The sequence below is a fragment of the Eriocheir sinensis genome, chromosome 47, assembly GCF_024679095.1.
Source record: "Eriocheir sinensis breed Jianghai 21 chromosome 47, ASM2467909v1, whole genome shotgun sequence".
Classification (NCBI taxonomy): Eukaryota; Metazoa; Arthropoda; class Malacostraca; order Decapoda; family Varunidae; genus Eriocheir; species Eriocheir sinensis.
In genome coordinates this window covers 7201169-7222069 of record NC_066555.1, presented here as the reverse complement: position 1 = coordinate 7222069, position 20901 = coordinate 7201169, and the positions used below count along the sequence as shown (strand labels likewise).

The 20901-nt window shown below is 42.0% G+C and overlaps 2 protein-coding genes across 6 annotated transcripts; one reads left to right on the top strand and one right to left on the bottom strand.

Moving 5' to 3' along the window:
* Positions 1-65: 65 nt before the first annotated feature.
* Positions 66-14245, top strand: LOC126981338 (chromobox protein homolog 1-like). Of its 5 annotated transcripts, none has more exons than XM_050832345.1 (5): positions 66-160; positions 6683-6810; positions 9817-9967; positions 12170-12475; positions 13246-14245. In XM_050832345.1, exons 2-5 carry the CDS (start codon positions 6807-6809, stop codon positions 13388-13390), a joined length of 606 nt encoding a protein of 201 aa, XP_050688302.1. In that variant the 5' UTR covers positions 66-160; positions 6683-6806; the 3' UTR covers positions 13391-14245. The 5 variants fall into 5 exon arrangements, with proteins under 5 accessions (XP_050688302.1, XP_050688305.1, XP_050688306.1 ...); XM_050832349.1 differs by having other exon boundaries at positions 131-160; positions 12212-12475; XM_050832347.1 differs by lacking the exon at positions 66-160 and adding an exon at positions 206-433.
* Positions 14246-16045: 1800 nt separating this feature from the next.
* On the bottom strand, positions 16046-20107 carry LOC126981336 (protein mono-ADP-ribosyltransferase PARP12-like). Its single transcript, XM_050832342.1, has 2 exons — positions 19807-20107; positions 16046-19265 (listed from the first exon to the last, which is right to left on the bottom strand). Exon 2 carries the CDS (start codon positions 19258-19260, stop codon positions 17386-17388), a length of 1875 nt encoding a protein of 624 aa, XP_050688299.1. The 5' UTR covers positions 19261-19265; positions 19807-20107; the 3' UTR covers positions 16046-17385.
* Between the last annotated feature and the right edge of the window lie 794 nt (positions 20108-20901).

The following is a 20901-nucleotide window of genomic DNA, read 5'->3' as shown; positions in this document are numbered from 1 at the left end:
TAACAAACATGAATTAGTACCCACAAAATTTGATCTTTTATGAGATGACGTGTAGAATTAATAATTATGTAGTGTAAACACCTCGCTTTCAGTGGCTCAGTTGTCTCGTCTTAAAGGCGCCATCTTGCTTACCGCCGCAAGACTCGGGGTGAACGTACAGGTGAGTTTAAACCCAACTTTTCCTCGTCCTCATGGTTGTCCACCCGCTGCTGTGACCCTGTGCCATGCCGCGACCCCCGCCCCTCCCCTGGCCACGCCGCGGGGTCCTGCAGCGGCGGGCAGAGGCAGGGCACGCCGCCACCAGAGGCCACCCAACGCCGCCGCCGCCGCCGCCACTAAACAAAACAAGCCGCCGCGGTGACGCTCACGAGGCTCACACAGGCGGAGGTGGACAGCGAGGCAGGAGGAGGGAGACATAGGAATGGTTATACGTGTAGGTGTGTGTAACGAGGCGCCCCATGTGTTTCCTGCCTAGCCCTTCCCAGTGTGCGTGGGTTCACGGCTGGGTGGTTGGTTGCTTGTGATTCTCGGTTATTTTCCCTGGCGGCCTAACGTTCGTGCCCCTGGGCCTTGGTGTCATGACTGGCTGGCTATGTGCGTATGTGTTTTGCCCTGGTGTGTGTGTGTGTGTCCCTGCCTCACAGTAATGGTATGTTAGGCCTAATGTGTTCCTGGCCCCACTGTGATGGTGTTAGGCCTAGTGTGTGTGTGTCCTTGCCCCCACAGAGATGGTATGTGTGTTGCTAGGCCTAGTGTATGTGTCCCTGCCCCCACAGTGATGGTATGTGTTAGGCCTAACGTGTCCCCCCCCCTCAGTGTCAGAAAAGTCTCTACCTCAGCTAAACCCAGTGTCACAACTAGGAATATCAAATGTCTCCTTACCCCAACGATCCCTGATTGTGAAATGTACCCCATGTCTTTTTACCACAATAATACTCCACTGTATGCCAGTGTAGTAGATGACTCTTTATCCCTACGCCAATATTGTAGACTTTCTACACCACCAGTTATACACCACCATTCCCCTATTTAGACGTCTTTTTGTTAATGATACCCGACTGTATTCCAGTCAGCTCAGTGCAGTTCGGAGGTATTGCCTATTCAACGGCTTCTCTTGGTCTTCTTGTGGTTGGTTGTGATCCCTTCATGGCCTTTAAACATTTTTTCCAATACCAGTATCCAATTTTTTCTTGAATACAACATATGAGTTGTCTAGAATAGAAAGGGTGAACTCACCAGTTATATTATGAGAGAAAGGTGTTACCAATAGCCAGCCAGTCAGGCAGGGGCCAGGGAAACTTGATTTTGCTTGCCTTATTACCTGCTATTTTCAGTAGCAAAGAGGCAAACTCACTATCGGCTATATAGAGGAAATTGGTGTGCTTCTGGTAGTACCAAAAGTCCCATTTTCCTTTTGGTGGTATATTTGCCTTTTTCTGAGCGCTTCATATAATTCTCCAGTTCTTTGAGTCCCATTCCGTTACTTTAGATATTGTTTTTTCTTTACTTAACCCTTTCAGTGCGCAACTCAGTATGCCCGGCGATCCCCGTGTGTTGTCAGGCTGGGGAGGCGCGGGGGTCTTTTCACCTCCACATCTCTATAATTATGCATTATAGCAAGTATGCAAGCATATCATTGGAAAGGAAAAAGCAAATACTATATGACTGACTTATTGTCATGGCAATATTTCATATGATGACTGAGTAAACATGATTTATAATTTTTCATATGTAAGATATCTTGCTGTCATACCTCAAAAACAAAAACTATAATTTATTGTCTTTCGTGTAGTTTAGTATATTACTCTTGCTATCACTTGGAGGCTCTGACAGATAGATGACTAGGCAAGATGCAATTTATCCTGTTCTGTTGACATGCTGATAGCAGCTGTTTCACATAGGAGGGTGTGGTTGTGTAGGAGGGGGTGTTGGGGGCAAGGACAGCCCACTACATGACCTGAGCCAGCCAGAATATAGACAATAACCCCTACACCTTCCAAAACCTAACCATCGGTGTATAAGACGTAGGGTGATTTTTCGAATCATTGTTTTTGAAAAAAGTACATCTTGTATGGCAGGAAATACGGTATATATGAAATTTGATCATAGTTTCAACTTTCAACAAGCTTTGGTGAAATCTGCTGCAACTATCAGTTGTTTTCTTCGGTTAAAGCCGCTTAGCACAGTATATGTGAATTATCCTCAATTGTGCTTCCTGTTGTGAAGCATCTCTCTCTTTTTTTCAATCCATTTCTTACCATGTTATCTTATTCTTATCAATAGGCAAGTACATTTTATATATTACTTTGGCTATTGGCCTTAACTATTTGCTTTTTGACCTTCAATATTAATACTGTTATTGAATGTTTCCAGTTTTCAGGTATTGCTGATTTTCTGTAATACTATTTAACCCGGTAGCAGCGGGAATCATGTTTCTTAATGGTCCCTCCAAGCGAGAAAAATGAGAAAAAATCACCCCTCACACAAACCATTTCATATATATATCAAAGCATTTGTGATCAGATTATGTATCCTCTATTTTGGGGGGTTTATACCATGGCACAAATTTGGCCCGTCGCTGCTTCACAGTAAAGCCACAAATTTGGCCCGTCGCTGCTACCGGGTTAAACAGTTCAACATAATTCTTTTACAATGATTGTTATCTTTCATGATCTAATGTATATCTGTTTTTATATGATTTGGTCCTGTAGCTTTGTTTCTTTAATTTCTATGGGAAATTTTCCTTTTCGTTCATATTTATGCTAATGAATGTCATGTTTATTGATGACCCTATCACTGCAAATGCCATGTCTAGGTGTTTTTTGAGATCTAGACCTCCATATGTCTCCTATTCCTACGTCTTCATACATCCTTCCTTAATCTCTTATGTGTCATCATTCCAAACCTTCAGCATTTTGATATCGAGCTTTTGAAATATTGGTGTCTCGCATAATTTATTTTTGGTATATTTTTGTATATTTTATACAACTCATTTTTTTTTTATGTGAAATGTGTATTTCGCAGATTTGAGCATCCCCACCTCAATTTAACTGATAGTAACGAATAGTAACCTATTGCTGAATTCACTGTAGCACCATTGGAGTGGTTTTCTAGTGGTAACAACTTTCTCCATGTGATAAAGCATCATCTTTTATTCAAAAATGAACAGCCAGTACCTGAAATAGTTTGCTCAGGTCTGCTAAACACTATCCATATTGAGAATTAAACATGCAGCAGTAGGTTTCTGTCATATCAGCAATAGGTAATAAGTGGCTTGGAGTGGAGGCGCGAGGCAAACGCTCAACTGTTTGGTTCTGAACTTAAGCCTCATATTGCAGCTAAAGAAGTTAAATTCTTTATCAAATATGTCAATTTATCTTCTTAGTATTTCTAGTTTTTCATTAAGATTAAACTCACTGATTTCCAAGTCTGCTGCAGTTTCCATGCTTGAGGTTTTTCTATAGCAACTGTTAACCTGGTAGCAATAGGGGATCATGTTTCTCAATGGTCCCTCCAAGCGAGAAAAATGAGAGAAAATCACCCCTCACACAAACCATTTCGTAATATATATCAAAGCATTTGTGATCAGATTATGTATCATCTATTTTGGGGGGTTTATATCATGGCACAAATTTGGCCCGTTGCTGCTACCGGGTTAAGCTGGAGTTTCATGTTGATACTGTTTAATACTTTTACGGTGATGGGTGAATTAGATCAAATTATCACAGTTTTTCTTTTTGTGGATATATATATTTCACGAAAGAGAGTGTATTATCCCCTTAGGAATTAGATCTGTGACCCACTGCTGTGTAGCCTCGTGTAGATCATGTGTTGTCAAGAAGTTCAGGGTGAGAGGCAAAGATTGAGTCACCTGATTTTTTATATTTTTTTTATTTATTATTATTATTATTATTTATTTATTTATTTATTTATTTATTTTTTATGTGCTGCTTATAGTGTCAATAGGTTTTCTTGAGGGTCGTAATGGATGACCCCAGCCCATTAGTGGTGCAGGCCCATGACACTAGAAAGGATTAGTTGACCGTGAGCCACCGTTGTGTAACCCCAGGCCGGTCAGGTGTTGTCAAGCAGTTAAGGATGGGAGGTAAAAGCAGTCACAATATCAAATGTCAATTTTTCGTCAAGCCAATTGCAACATGAAAGTCAGATTCACGCTTGTAGGACGTGATGAGTCTTCACCTAACAGGGGGGGCTTCGTGGTGCGGTGGTCTGAGACAGCCCGGGTTCAATTCCCCGGCGAAGTGAAAAAATTTGGGCGGCTTTTCCGATACCCTACGCCCCTGTCCACCCAGCAGTGAATGGGTACCAGGTATTAATCGGGGGTTGTGTCCCGTCTCCTGGGATCTGTTCCCTTCTATAATTCCTTCCCCTTCTGTCTCTCTCCAGCATTATGACCACAGATGTTGCGCCGACTAAACGAGACTTTCCAAACTTTCACCTAACAGGGGGGCTTGAGTGTTTCGGGAGGAAAGAAAGTGTGTGTGTGTGCACATTTGGATATTGTGATTTTCAGCATCTCATGTACAGTATTTGGTGGTGAACAAGGCTATTTTCAGTAGGAAAAGTATTTCAGTTTTGTTTGAAAGATCATAAGGAGTCTGCAAGAGGCCAGTAGACCTCTTCAAGGCAGCTCCTGAAAAAATCTGGATATTGTTTCATTGTGGAGAGCAACAAGCAAAGGGGTGCATACTGAAAACAAGGTTCATTGATTCTTTACAAGGAAATTCAGAGTGAGGGTCCGGAAAGGATGTCTCTAAGTGGGGTATTGAGTACTAAATGACTGACATACAATACAGGTAAACACAAATCATAAGTTGACATATTTCAAATTGAAAGTGTTTGTTTACCAGTGAGTTTCTTGATCTCCATTTCAAAGGAGAGGTGACAAATAATTGGTTGTTTACAATTTTACTTACTTTGGTTATTTGCAGGTTACCTAATTTTTCACCTCACCATTGCAAATATTTACCATGAACTGTGCCGCTCATGAGTTGAGCAGCACCCAGATTGTTCTGTGAGGCAATTGGTCTGAAGGGGACTTAGTTTTCCCTCAATCATTAACTCTTGTGTGTGTGTCATTTGAGGCGTATAGTGTAAAAGGGGCGACCAAACCAAATTGGGCGGTATTGAGTTTTTGGTAGCTTCTGATAGCTGGAGTCTTGCTGCATCATGTGGCTCAGACTCACACAGTCACCATCCTTCTGTACCTATATTTTCAACTTAAGCCATGGAGGGAAACTGACCTCTTTTAGATCTATAGAATGAGGTTCTATTTTTTACGCTTTGGGTTATTTTTCTTTAACAAAGTCAAATATCCCTTGATGAAAGTTATCTTTAGTGACTAAAAACGTAAAATAACATCCCATAAATAATCAAATACAAGAGGAAAGTGTCCCAAAACCTAGAATTTCTGAACACGTAGCTCCAACAATCTTTGTTTTCACCCTGAAAGGAAGGCTAATTCTTGCTATCATGGTAATTTCCTCTTATGTAGTCGAATGGCTTTTGTTTCAAGCCTTTCATTAACACATATAATGCTGAAATCCTCCAATAAATACCAGAGTTACAGACCATTTTGAAAACTTTTCTTTAAATGTGATTTTCTCAAAACGGTTGCAATGGCAGGTCGCCCCTTTTACACTATACACCTCATTTCACCTCTCTTTGCCACTTCATTATCTCTTTCCAGGGTTTCAGATGGCATACCATTACTGCTGGTGTTTGTGGTATTTTGCATGTGTGGGTAGAGGCTGAGGGGAGCTAGCAGGTTCAGTTTGTACAGTTGTGGACAAAATATGGATCCACCTTAGTCTTAGGCACGTTGTGACTTGGCACCCCACCTTACAAGCCCTTCACCTCCACTCACTGTCTGTTCTGATACATTCTCTCTCTCTCTCTCTTGCTCTTTCCTTGCTTCACTTCCTCTTCTCCATTTACTCACATCCTTTCCTCCCCGGGCAGTCCATCCCCCATTCCTCTCCCTTGGCCACCCCAACCCTCCTACCCCATCTGACTCACCACATGGGACAGGTTTACCAAATCACAAGATGAAAGTGAGGTGGATCAGCATTCTTGTCTGCAACTGTATGTATACGTTTCGAAATACAAACTGACGTAATAGCTTGCAGAAAAAGTAACCCTGGTAAAGCTTCACTTCACTGTGTTGGAGAGCCCTGACATTAGTCCGAAAGAGAATATACTGAAGCCAAGTCACCTTTAGTGCCTGTGTTCCACCTTCAGTCTGTCTTTTGTACCTCCCCCTCTGTATCACCTGCCAGTTCATCTCATGTGCTTTTGTTTCTCTCAAGATAATACCACTTGTGACAGTTTGAGGGAGCCCCAGTGCCTCTACCCTCAGCTGTGTGTTGTGTGTTGCCAGTCATCACACCATAATCATCATCATCACCACTTTATCCCTCTAGCAGCATGTTGACTCACCACAGATTACAGACCTCCTAGTGTTGGCCCCAGTTAATGGTAGTTTCATCTGCCATGCTGTGAAGTTGTAGCCACTCACCGAGCAAGTCTGACTGACCTCCCCTCTCAGCCCCAAAACCTGTCTTGGCACTGCGTTGCACTTGACAGGAAACATTTTCATTGCCATCTGTATATCTCAAAATTATTATTCCCCATTTAAGAAATTTTGTTATTTACTGGTCAGATCTCCACAAAACTTGAAAAACTGGATTTAGAAGATCTGGGGGCTGGAACTACTGCTAACACGTCCTTACTCCACTCTGCCAGCCGTCTAACTAACTAGCAGTGCTTCCTGGTGGCTCGGAGCGATGGGTACGTCAGACATTTCGTTATTTTCCTTCCCTCCTCTGTGTGGCTTGTGCTACTTTCTGTTCTTAGGGAGGTGGGCTGGCTGGCTAGGCTGGGCAAGAGGTTATATTGCATGTGTGGGTAATTTTATCAGCCAAAGAGAATGGGAATTGTAGTTTTCAAAGACTGATCATGTACTATTGATGAAGTGTGATTATGTAGACTGAGTCCAAGGAGCAAAGATGAGATATCTTAGTTTATATATACTTTAATTAAAACATGAAAATGAGACATAATTAAAACAGGAGGTAGGGAAGCCGTATCTCTTAGAATCGTGTAAATTAGTGTTGTTGTTGTAACAAACTTTGAAGTGAAGAGGGTTGCTTCTAGAGTGGGGAAAATGTAACAATGGTAAGGAATTTGATGAGTCCATACTGTATTAATTTGTTTTGTGTATTTATTTGTGTTCCTATCAAGTATAAGAGTCATTGTGACAACTATGGATTCTTTTGTGGTTCATATGTGAAGTCGTCATTCTCAGAAGCCAAACACTCAATTTACTCCCTTTGCTGCGTGCTCTTCTCAGCCTATTCAGAGTGAGACTTGATACTAAACCATTAACCTTTTTAATTTTGCTGAAACAGAATAACTGACAAACACTTAGAAGCTTTGGGTTATTGCTTCTTCATTTTCCTGAAACAAGAATGACAATGGGTAAAGATATACAGCGTGTACTGGGACTTGTCTGTTCTCTGGTTACTTTGGTGCCATTAAGGTAGTGTTATGAGTCCATGTTAGGTGAATTTTCAAGCTCTGTTGTATTGGTGGTAGTCTCTAGAAGAGCTCACAGATGTATCCACTATTGCCTTGTCTTCACAGTGTCAGTTAAGTGCATTTTTTTTGCATCACATTGCCCTGACAGTTGAATGGGTAGACCCACAGTGTATAGGAACAAGGTCCTGTGTTAGTTTACTAGTTCCAGTCATTTTTGCAGGAGCTGTACCATTGCATTTTATTTATTTTTTCCTGTAAAAAAGAAAAGAGATCAGATGGGTACTAAGGTAGATAATCTTGTGATGTGAGTCAGTGCCTATACTATAGTCGATTTGATTTATTTTCTTATCTGTTGATATTTTGCTGTGGCATGCAAGGGAACCAATGCATTTTGGTGTTTAATATATTTTTTTGGGGTGGGATGATTTTGTACTATTCTTGGTGTAGTGTTATGAGTGAAGTTATATATATATATATATATATATATATATATATATATATATATATATATATATATATATATATATATATATATATATATATATATATATATATATATATATGATGAGGGATAATTTGATTCTGAAGTCTGTGTATGTCTTTGGTTCGTCACTCGCAGGGATGGCCGCAGCAGAACTCTTTCCTCCGTTCATTTTGTTGTGGCAGACTCCAGTCCTTTCACTTGCACACACATACACACACTCACTTGGAGTAACTTTAGTAATCTTGTTTGTCAGCAAACTTTTTGGTGGTACAAGGGGCACACTTTTGCAGCAGTTAATTTGTGGGGCAGCAGAGTGAAGTCAGATGTATTTGCTTGATTTACTTGTATTTTGTTTTCTTTGCGACCCTTGGTGTGTCCACAAACTTACCTAGTTAAAATTGGCATGAGTGCTTTTTCCTTAGGAACAAGTGAAGGCACAGTTCATTGATTTGCATTTATACTTTAGTCTGTTAGGCGAAGAGTGGCTTCAGTGTGAAAGGAGGCCTACAAATAATGTCTTGCCTAGCAAGCCATTACACCTAACTGATATAGTAGTTTTGATAAGTAATAGCAGGAGTAGAATCAACATTGGTTGTATTAGTAATAAAAATAAGAGTGACAGAAATATCAATAACAATGCAGTTAAATGCCAACAATTGGAGTTCAAGTGTGTGCCATTGTAGATTGCTTGCTTGCTTTTGCATGCTTGGTGCCATTGCTTGTAACACTCCTTATAAATCATGCTGCCACACCCTACACTCACTCTTGCCCTGCCTCTTCTGTATCTCTTAGTGCATAAAATATTTTTACTGGTTTTACTTGATTTATACGTTCTAATATTTACTTTCTCTAAACATGGCTACTTTTCAAATTTAACGTTTCTGCCTTTTGTACATGCACGCTGTCCGAGTATTTTCAGCCCCTTTGATGCCTGTCCTTCCTCCTGTTGCACTTAGCTATGCCCAATTTCAGTGAATCACAAAGCAATGCTCACCATATTCCAACAGCTTCGTCATGACTTCCTTGACAAACACCGACATGTTCCTTTAAACTGTGGCAGAACATTCTCGCAACATAGTTTTGCCCAGCTACATTATACACTTCATACCATGCCACACGTCACGTCTAGTATGCTCCCCATTAGTTGGTTAGTTTGCAATAAGGTCCTGGTAGTAAGGGAGCTGGTTATGATGCATTGTAATGGGCTTCTTAGGTAAATTCATTCTCAGCAAGGACAGGCAAGAATTGGTTTAAATATAGAAAAGGTAACAAATTCTTAGTGAGGACAGGTGGGTTACACTTTCAGGAACTGCCTTGTGTTGGCGTACTGGCCTCATCAAGAATTATGCTCTTATTTCACATTCTTACTTAACATAGGGTAAAGGAGTGACATGGGGAGTGTTATGGCAACTGTTTCTATTTGATGACCTTTATTTTTGCCACACCCTCACCCTTTTTAGGTTTATGAACTCTTCCCTAACTAAAGGTGTGTCTTAGCAAAATGATGGGAATAACATTTTTCTTGCCGTTTCCCAGAAGAGAAATCACTCAGAAAAGTGTTTGAGGTGGGTCTGTTGCTTATCTACTTTTTAAGTCCAGATTTTGCATGTATAGGTAATAAACTTTTTTTTTTTTTTTTTACGTGTGTCCTGTCTCCCCTCTCTGAGCCTTTACCCCTCCAGTTCCACTTTCTCCTCTTTCTTTGTTGTTCTCCGTCTTCCAACCATTTCCATCACACACACCTAACCTCCCTTTGTTCCCACCCTCTGCAGGGGAATCAAACACTATGCCGAAGAAGAAAGACCACACTCCTGACCCTGACGAGCAGGAGGAGGAGGAGGAGTACTCGGTGGAGAAGATCTTGGACAAGCGCATCAGACACGGCCGCGTCGAGTATTACCTCAAGTGGAAGGGTTACGGCGAGTCAGTGGCTTTCCTTTTAAGTTGTTATTCCTGATGCTGATATTTTCTTTTGATATTGTTGATATTGATGTTTTCTTGTGTTGCTGTTTATTGATATTTTATTTTAATATTATTATTGATATTGATATTTTCTTTTGTGTATATTGAGATTTTGTGTCATTGTTGTTGTTGATATTTCCTTTTATGATTTACCTTGTGTAAGATCAATATTGTAGTAAAATTGCCATCCAATGGCTTTAAAGCTGGTGTCACACTGGACCCAAATCTGACGAGCACGAGCTCTTGCTGGCAGCTTTTGCTCGCGAGCAAATCACTGTTGTCCTCACATTGACGAGCAGCGAGCGACGAGCAACATTGTAAACAAAGCCTCAACCATGGCACCTACTACATCTACCCTTCGCATTATGGCTAAGTGTGCAGCTGTGACGGCATTACTTGTCATTATTCAACAAGCGTAGAAGACATAATACGAGTATGTGAATAATTTCTCTAATATCATGAGTATACGGATCCAATACACTAGGCGATACATATTCACATATTGGTGCACCAAGGAGCTCATTTGACTGCCTGCTTGCGACTTGCCGAGCTGCTCCCCATCTAAACGGCAAGCAAAACACAGGAGCAAAAGCTGCCAGCAAAAGCTCGTGCTCGCCAGATTTGGGTTAGTGTGACGCCGGCTTAATATTACACGTAAGGTTAGTGCCGTCTAATGGTGAATTTTACCCCCACGAGGCAGCCATGCCAAGGAAAGACACGAGAGGGGTTTCAAGACCCTCCCAGACTATTTTTTTTATTCAAAATTTTTATTATATTTATTTATGAAGCAGTGTGATGTGTACACTATTATTTTTCATTTTATCATTCTCCAGTCTGTGATGCTAGATATGAATGAATATATACAGGTAGTCCTCAAGTTATGACTTCACATACTTGGCTGATAATATTAGCACATAATACTTCATTAAGTAACGAGTTGACATTTCAAATATCCTGCCGTGGGTATAGTAATGGTTTGTTTACATGTCACATGCTGTCATCTGGTGGCCCTGGTGGAACTACCAAAATAAATAAGCATGCAGTGTACGTCCAGTTAATTTTTATTACTAGTTTTTTGCTATTATTTAGAAATCACATTTTTTCTCATAGCTACGGTATTGAGACACTTGACTTACTAGTAGTATTTAAGAAACTGGGAAATGCAAGAAATAGGAAATTTTAATATTTTTTCCCACAAACAATTGTCACATGCTCTATATTGTTCCTTTAAAGTTCCTTTAAAGTTCCATATCCATATAGTGAATGTAATATTATAAGATGCTAAAGATGCATGTATTATGATTTAAGTTAGAAATATGAAGTAGGTTTAATACTTTCTGCCAGCAGCGTACGATATGTTTAGCAGCAGTGTAAACAACCTCCCGCACTCTGATTGGAGGGACAGAGGAATGCATCGTGTTGAGACAGCGGCGTGCCAGCTGGGGGAATGTTGAGTGGCAAAATTTTCAACACTACCTTCCACAACTACTATACGATTTTGAGAGCATGACACCATGCTGGACTTGTTTGACTTCTCTTTTCTTGCATGATGGAAGTATTTACCCACGAGGCCGCACTGATGCCTTCCTATTAACCATGGCCTGGAGTGTTGTGGGGTATATTGATGAATGCTCTTATTTTGCCAACAGTGTTCATTACATCAAAATGAGTAATGTACAGCACTCAGATTTTTTGGTGTAAACATGACCGTGACCATTACAACTCTGATGTATTGCTAGTTAGGTACAGAAAAATGTCAGTTAAGCCTCACTGGACCCCAGATGGCAGGTCTAGCTCAATGAAGGACCCAGTTTCGTAACATTACACAACGTTGCATGGGTAAAGGGTTAACCAAACACAGGGCTGGGTTGAGATGAGCTCATGAGGACAAAGACAGTTTTTTGGGGGGAGGGTAGGAGGTGAGGGAACACTGCTATATTCACAGGAGGACATTTTATTTTATTGTTTATGTAAATTACTACTTATGACCAGCCTGTTGGTCCTGAACACTTTCGTCACTCGAGGACTGCCTGTACTTTCACCATAACTATCACCTCTCATCGACTGCACAACCACCATCTGCACAATGACTCCTGTAACCCCATACCGTGACCACCTCCTGCACCACCATTGTCATTATTGTCACCTTCACCACACTTACAGTAACAGGAAACATCATCAACACGTGCCCCTCCACACCCACAGTGAGGATAACACATGGGAACCCGAAAACCACCTGGACTGCCCTGAGCTAATCTCGGAGTTTGAAGAGAGACGGAAGAAAGATGACGCCAAAAAGAAAGAGGACAAAAAGCGTAAGTCACAGGTGACCGATGATGCCGCCAAACGAAAACCAAAGAAGGCGGTGGAGGAGGACACACGACCTCGAGGGTTCGACAGAGGGCTTGAGGCAGAAAGGATCATCGGTGCGACAGATTCCAGCGGGGAGTTGATGTTCCTGATGAAGTGGTGAGTGTGGGAATGCTGCCAGGGCTCTTATGCTCACACACACACACACACACACACACACACGAGGCCTAGTACGGCTCTTTTCCTGTATTTCACAACTAGGTCAATACACACTCACCTTACTCTTTATATTCATGCATCTCTAGTCCTGTGTCTCTGTGATATGATGGTTAGCATGCCCAGCCAGAAATCCACTGGGGTAGGTTCAATCTTGGCCAGGGCAATCGTCGCTCAGTCCTCCTGGCTGGTCATCCTCCCTTTTGAGTTGGTGGTTGAATGAGTAAGAAGGGAAACCTGAGGAATGTAAAGTGTGGTAGCTCTGATGTCACGCTACCCATGTGTTCTGGGGTAATGGGTTCTCATCCATCATAAGCTCAAGAGCCAGATAGATAGAAATAGTAAGTAGTTTAGTGTAAGCCCCCCAATTTTACTTACTAGTCCTTTCCACCAATAAAACTACATCCATATGCTCCTTTAATTTCTCTCGATTATAAGAACTTATCCATTTGTCACTCACTCTACTTAGACACGCTACAAATCAACAGCCCCCCCTCTACCTCAGCCTCTCTTATGTAACTATTCATGCCACCATCACCGATACAGCACACAGCTCACCACACTTCCCCTCCCTTCCATCACCACCATTTGTAGTCCCCACAACTCACCACACTTCACCTCCATAACACCACCACTCCTAGCTCACCACCTGTACCCCTCACAGCTCACTTCACCTCATCCACCCTCCCCTCACCCTACCTCTCTTTTGGCAGGCGTGGCACAGACGAAGCAGACTTGGTGCCAGCTCGACAGGCCAATGTGCGCTGCCCACAGGTGGTGATCAAGTTCTATGAAGAGCGTCTCACTTGGCACTCCTCCACCAATGACGAGGAGGAGGGGAACCACGATGCGGACTAAGTTCTGGCTGGGCAGGCACCACTAGCCAGCCATCCACCACCACCACCACCACCACCAGCCACAGCACTATCAGCACTGCACAGCTGCTACCACTAGGTTTTGTTGTGGAGGCAGTCGTTGCTGTACTGAAGCTGTTATTGCTGTTGCTGCTGCCACTTCCTCCTCCTCCTCCTTCTTCCTTTTCTTCCTTGAGTACACAGGGATTACAGTATGTGGAATATGACTTTTTTTTTCATTTATCATCAATTCCTCTCTTCCTCCTGTAGTGTTTTGTTGGTAGTACTGACATCTCCACCTCTGATCATGAAGCAGCCATCAGCAGTAGCTTTTAGGAAGTTAGTCTTTACTATTTTTAGCTTACAGTCATATAGGTGTGGCTGCTACTTGTATTTTTTTATTCTGTTATTTTTTCATCTTGACTTATATGTGATAAGCTGTGCTAAAGAAATTTGTATGTCCCTGGGTCAATTTTTATATCGGATCAAGTTTTGGGGTGATTCATGCCTGTTCGTTGAATTGAAGAACAAGTAAACGGCTGCCAGGCTGGTGTGGCGCCCTCCACCCTTCTCTCCTTCCCTTCCGGCCCCTCAGGCCTCCCCACAGGCCCACAGGCAGAACTTTTTTACCCAAACAATCTCATCTGAAAGCAGTCTGTGTGGCCGCCAACTCAATGTCGTGTACAAGTCTATTTTTAATAGGAATACTTTCTAAAGTGGAAGTCCTTCATTCATATACAAACCATTTTTCCTATATCAGTTATTGTCTGAATCTGTTTGTCTAACTCAGAGATTCCACAGTAGTGTTTAATTTTATACATGCTTCCTTTCATCTTCATGAATAAAATGACAAATTACTCATGCTTTAATCCTTTATGACCTACTGTAATGGTTTGTAGTTCATCATTTACTGTACCATTTTTTCAAGCAACCTTTGACTCGTACTTTCAGGGTTTCCCCTTTACCTTATGGCATTGTATGATACACTGAAGGATCTTATCATGGTGGTATTTTGTTTGGCAACTCACAATGTTAGCAATGGATATAAAGTGCATAAAATTTTAATTATAGTTGCTGATCTGATTTTAACGACCCTCATATATCCAAATTATCTAGGTTTTAGGTGCTTAAAATGAACTACCTGGTAATTGTGCATAAAGGCCTAAATTTACTGTAATTTCAGTATATTGATTATAATAGTGTAGTTCAGAGTGAGAAGAGTCTTCATGTATGATTTTCATTCATAAGGATGGCTTCACATGGCAATGTCTTATCCTGGTAAGTTCTGGCTAGCAGTAACTGGTTTAGATTGCTGGCAACATTCGGCAGACTGTGTATACACAAACGAGCATGGGTGAGTAGAATTAGTTGTAGCAATACATTAACCATCAGGGTTGCTGCTTCCAATGATAATATAACTCTTCACTTTAAAGTCACAATAATGCTCTAACTTTAGCCCTGAATTTGACCAGAAAATTTATCTAAATGAGTGTCTCGGCCAATGACTAATTTTCCAAGTGTGATCAGGTCAGTCTACCAGTGTGGTTTTCACAACCATGGGTTTGTCACAACAGGTAATATCCAATAAACAAATTTTAAATCTACCACAGAAGTCTGGGTCACAACAGGATTTTTGGCATGTGAGCATCCTTTCCATCATTTGCTCAGACACCCTGCCCCCCTCATTACATCAGACCCTCCAAAGCAGCGTTTCTTGACCTGTGGACTGTGTTCCCCAGAGGGGACATTAGTACTTTCTGGAGGGGGCATAAGTTCTAGGGGAAAAGCAAGAAATTTTTATAATTGCAAATCTTTTTACAAGAGCACAGGCTGATATAGAGAAGTTTATGAAAAAAATAAAAAAGTATTGCTCTTTCTAACTTAAGTTTTCCAAATCAATAGTGTACTTTGGCTTACCATTTTCTGTACCCTATTGACCCTATTCCCCAAAACCCATGGGGGAAGGAGTTAACTCATTCTGCATACTTCTTGGTGAGCCTCATTCTCAGGTTCTTTTCTTTCACATTCGACACACTTAGTTTTTCAGTCGATCAATAACTATACAGGAGCATAGTGGGAAGAACCAATTCCAAGTGTGGGCCTGGATGGAAAAGGGTTTAAAACCACTTTCAGCCTTGGATCCCTGGCATTCTTTTCTCTCACACAACGCTTCATATAAACATTAAACAGCCAAGGTGACACAACACAACCGTTTTACACCCCACGCCAACAGCAAAGCTCTTACTAAGCTCCCCATTCACATGCACAAAGGCACTCACATCCAGTGACAAAGACACCAGGGAGGCAACAAGGATGCTGCCTTTGTTGTCAGCTTTGTACTTTTAAGATTTTGAGGCAGAAGAGCAGGCTGCAGGGTCATCATCTACACCACAGCCAACACTTGATTCAACCATTTTCTCAGCACCAGCAGTGTAGCTCATTATTTGCCCACCACCTCCAAGGGCTCTGCCCTGAAGCTCTGAGATATCTTTACCATTTAAATGACTGAAGGTAAGAAAACATGAAGTCTGTAATAACAAATGGGAATGTTTTAGGGACCAGATAAAATCTCATTTACATAAATAAGCTAATGTAACTATTTCTGCTTGAAATAACCATGCCTCATTTTTAAGACTAGAAAGGGGGAAAGGTGTCACAATTTGTATCTGTATGCTTGTTTATTTGGAGTAATTCATTATATAATTCTTATATAAATAGTGGGGGGAAAGGTAACGTCAGCAATATCAGAAGTAGCAAGGCACTTTATATAAAATGTGTAGTGCGGCGACTATGCCTGATGAACGAGCCTCCCATAACCCACTTAACCAGTGGGGTACCTCTTTGGCCGACTCGGTAAGGAGTGGCTCTCCCGTCACGTTGGTCGCGGGTTCAATCCCAAGCAGCCGGTGAATACCCTCACCTTGTCTTGATTAATTTCTCGTGTGTTTCGATACACGCAGAGGACGTGTGGGAAAATAGAAAAGAGAAAAATATGCTCTCGGGGCATGACAAATGTACAAAAGGATGCAACTTTTTATGTACAGTCTTTAGTTTTCACAATCTCTGCTTTCCTCTAAACACCTGGAGCCTTTAATTTTCATTTACATTTCTCTTGCTGGCATGAACATTCAGCTAAATCAAGATACAAAAAGTAATTTAAGCTCATTTTCATTTAAAGTGGTATTTTCATGAGCTTTGTGATCAACACCAAGAGAAAATCTTGTCCTCAGTATTGGGAATCTGCTTTAGGCCCTCTCAGAGATGGCTGCAAGACACCACAGTGGTGTGGGGCTCTCACTATTGTGGCACTCTACAAGAAAACTTACTCATCAAGTGACAAAAACAGTAGATAGGCCCACTCCTTAAATTTATTATATCCCAAGAGTTGTGTCCTTTTACACAACCCTTGCAACTAATGATAGAATGAAGGCACATGTAATTGCTATCCTCCTCTCCCTGCGATTAACCCGGTAGCAGCGACGGGCCAAATCTGTGGCTTTCCCGTGTAGCAGCGACGGGCCAAATTTGTGCCATGATATAAACCTCCAAAAATAGATGATATATAATCTGATCACAAATGCATTGATATATATTATGAAATGGTTTGTGTGAGGGGTGATTTTTTCTCATTTTTCTCGCTTGGAGGGACCATTAAGAAACATGATCTCCGCTGCTACCAGGTTAAATAGCTTCCTGCGGGTTATGATGTGATAATATGAACATAAAAATTTGATCATTTACAAAGTAGATACACAACAGTAAAAGCAAATTACATTAATAAATCTATGCTAATGAAGTGAAAGTAATGTCCTGAACCATTCTGTGAAGATTTTCCTAAGCTGTATGTACAGAGAAATCCAGCTATTCCTGTTATGCTACATGCTGGTCAGGTCAAGCAGATTAAAAAGAGGTGACAGGGTTCAGGCCCAGCGACAAGCCTGACAAAAGTACGCACATACTAATTCAAAGATTCTATACTGTCCCTTCTCACAGCAGAGGTCAGAAAGAGTCACAGCTGTACCTGACAATATAGGCCGGGTAGTACTCGTCCTTGTGATACTTGACAAAGATGGTGGCGCTGGTGTCACTGTCACAGGTGGTGTCATAGGTCCTTCCAGAAGCTTTGTTCTCAGGGGGTAAAGTCATTTCTTTGCAGCCCCGGGTCATCTTCCCAACCACAACCAGTACCACCAGCATCATTCTTTTGCCTGTCATGTCACTCCTGGCATATTGATGAGCTAATGATGCCAAGTTGGAGAAGTAAGTCCCTTGGCCATACAAGCAGCCCACATTGGTGCCAGAGAGCTTCCAGTCCAGGTTCTCTTGGCATATGAGGTCAATGACTTCAGGGCCAGTGCCGTGAAATAGGTACTGCTCATTGGTGGCTGTGACGTCTCCATTGTAAAGGGAGGTGAGGAGGAGTTTCTTGTTCTGGTATACCCTCCACAGGTGGTCGTTCTGAACCCTGTGCATGCTTGACACCTTCACCTCAGTCAGAGTCTGCTTCAGCAGGTTCTCCACAAAGATGAATTCTGAGCTCGGTGGCAGCACAGGCAGCTTTAAGAATTTCTTTGAGGCAGGGAGAGGCAGAAACAGCTCATCAAACACAACACTCTCCTGACTGACTAAGCTGCAGGCTGGCCTCCTGCGTATGTTGCGTACCTTGTTAGTGGTCTGGTTTGTCTGGGTCATCTTCTCTCCATTTATACTGTAGCAAAAGCTGCCAACACTAACTGTCACAAACTTCTTCTTGATTATTCGCAGGAAAAATTCTAAACAGTCTCCAAGAGCTATATAGTAATGTCCATTGATGACCCCCTCCCCATAAGGCTCCCAGCAACCATCATCCCCCTGCCAGTACCAGATCCAGCGCGTGGCCACAGGGATTTGAGAGGAGAGGTCCGAGGTGGTGGAAAGCCTCCGAATGTCAAGCACCAACGACCCCCCTTTCAGCTTCATTGCCTCCAGGTCAACAGTCCAAGAAGCTTCTTTGGCAAGGAGGGTGGCAAGTCTCTTCAAATTCCTATTGTTGGAGAGAGAAGGCTTGAGAGGAATGAGAGCTACACACTCCTCAGAGGGATGACTGTACATCAGCTCCAGGTAGTCACTCTGGTTGAAGGACAGTTGTATCCACTTACTACAGTCTTGTACCTCCCAAAGATACTTCTTGGCACAATGGACTAAGTCACATGGATTTCTGGTGCACCTCTTTAAAACATTAAATGAACAGATTTGTGGCCCCTCCTCTTTTGACAATGGCAATTTATCTTTTTTTATGATTTCAGAAACTTCAAGATGTCTCATACTATTCCTTCCTTGAGATGCTTCAAGGAGCCTTCTGTTATGTGGCGAGTTCAGAGAATGGTCATGCTTACACGTCTTCCTGTTGCAGGTCTTGGTGGCCCAGTGGTAGCATACGTGAAGCCTCCTGCAAGGCTGAGCAACACACCCTCGCCCATTGTACTGAGGACACACCAGGAGCTTTGCAATCAACTGCCCTTGGCGTGGTGTGATGTTTTCAGGTTCCCTCGCTGCTGTTGCTGCTGGGATCACATATTTGTTGGCAGAGTTTCTCACAATCTGTGATGCTGGCCTGGGAGTTGCAGATTGATGATAAGGAGGAGAGGTACTGGAAAATGACCTTTGAGGTGATGTGGGTGCTGGGGCCACATAGTTGTTGGCAGTGTTACTCACACTCTGTGATGCTGGCCCGGGAGTTGCAGGCTGAGGACGGGGAGGACGAGGAGGAGGGGTACTGGAAAATGATGTGGTTTTGGTTGTGGTCAAGCTACTGTTTGGCAAGCTATAGTCCTTGTAATTTTCTGAAGGCAAGGTGGGAGGGGTTGGGGTCTGGTTTGATGATGAATTACCCATTTCACCTGTGTGTGAGAGAAAGAGGTCATAGTCATTTTGTTACTTGATGCATCAATACAGTGCTAAAGATGAGAATTATAAAGTGCCAAGAGACTCATATCTCTGAACTTGGAATTTAGGGCAATAATCTAATTACCTCCATGTGTCTCCTCACTGCCAGTTACTATAGTATATTTGATTAGGAAATAACAAGCAACCATGCCCCATCCTTTTTTCTCTCAATTTTGAGTGACTGCCAATCGTTGTGCTGGAAAGCTTTAATTTGATCCAGCCTTTGCCTTGGAAGTGTACTTTTTGTGAAATTTACAAAAACAATATTAAATTTTCAGCTTTTTTAACTTTTTCCGGATATTTTTATTATTTAATGTTTAGTTGAGAGAGTACACAAACCATAACATTATACCCTACCAATACCCCACCACTGTATAATCTGGTCTAAGGTGAAAGTAGTAGAAAAGTAATAAATTCTTAAAAACTCGAGTATCGCCCATCACTATGTACTAGGAGAAATCGCCCATCACTATTTACTAGGAGAAACAATCTTACCAGTAGGTTATATCAGGACCTTGTTCCTGTTCGTGGGGGACGTCACGCTCGGGTGACAGCTGCTCAATGGGCTGGAGTCGCTGGACGGAATAAAACCCTTCACTAGTTCACATCTTTGAGCCTCTGTCGCCAGCCGCCACAGTCAGTCAGTACGTATGTGACCTGTTGCCAGAAGATACCACGTTCGGTGAGCTTAAACACTTTAGTTTGACACAAGACTGACAAGCAAACACTACTCCACCACAATGACGTTTGTTTTGTGAACGCTATATATATATCATCACGCCTGCACAGCCTTGGGGGAGGACGAGGGCATCTCAGATGACTGAAGAACTATCAAATAATGACGAGTTGGCATCCGCGTCTGCTGATACCTGTCTGAGTCACGTATCGAGGACAGTTTTGTCTGAGTTAACTTTAGCCAAACACGACAATAGGCACACAGGAAGGGGCAGAAGCCCTTAATGACTGCTGGCACATTTTTCCAATACGTCATGTAACCATCAGTACTGGTTCTCTCGAATAATTTAAAATTTATATTTATATAGCCTACCTTCCCTTCGCTGTTCCCCAAGGCGCCAAAATTGAAAGGTCTCCCAGACTCCCACACATGCTTTAATATAATGCATGTGAAGCATCTTTAGTATTGTACTATACTTATTGTTAGCAAACCAAACTAGAGTTTGAGGAGGGAGGCTTCAAGAACTTCATATTTAATAAGGAAGATGAGTTACATACTTGAACCAATCGAGGACAAAAATTACGTATTCAGTGAGGGTAGAAAATGGCATGGATGCAGCCAAAGAGTCTAGAAGGTTAATTAGTATAGGTTACCTTATTAAAACGTAACGTGTACGGCCGGAGTGTGCTTGCTGGGTTGCTAACAGTTCTCAGGACTCCGAGCTGTGGATTCACGCTTTAATTATAGATTCCTCATGAGCAGGCAAGAAGAGGAGGGAAAACCATACCCAACGATATCTCGATCCCTGATATGAATGTTGTAGATGATTGCGTTTTATCGGTAAAATTAGACTGATTGATAGTTTATTATTGCAGGTAAACAACAAGTGAGAAGAGAGGAACATGCCATTAGAT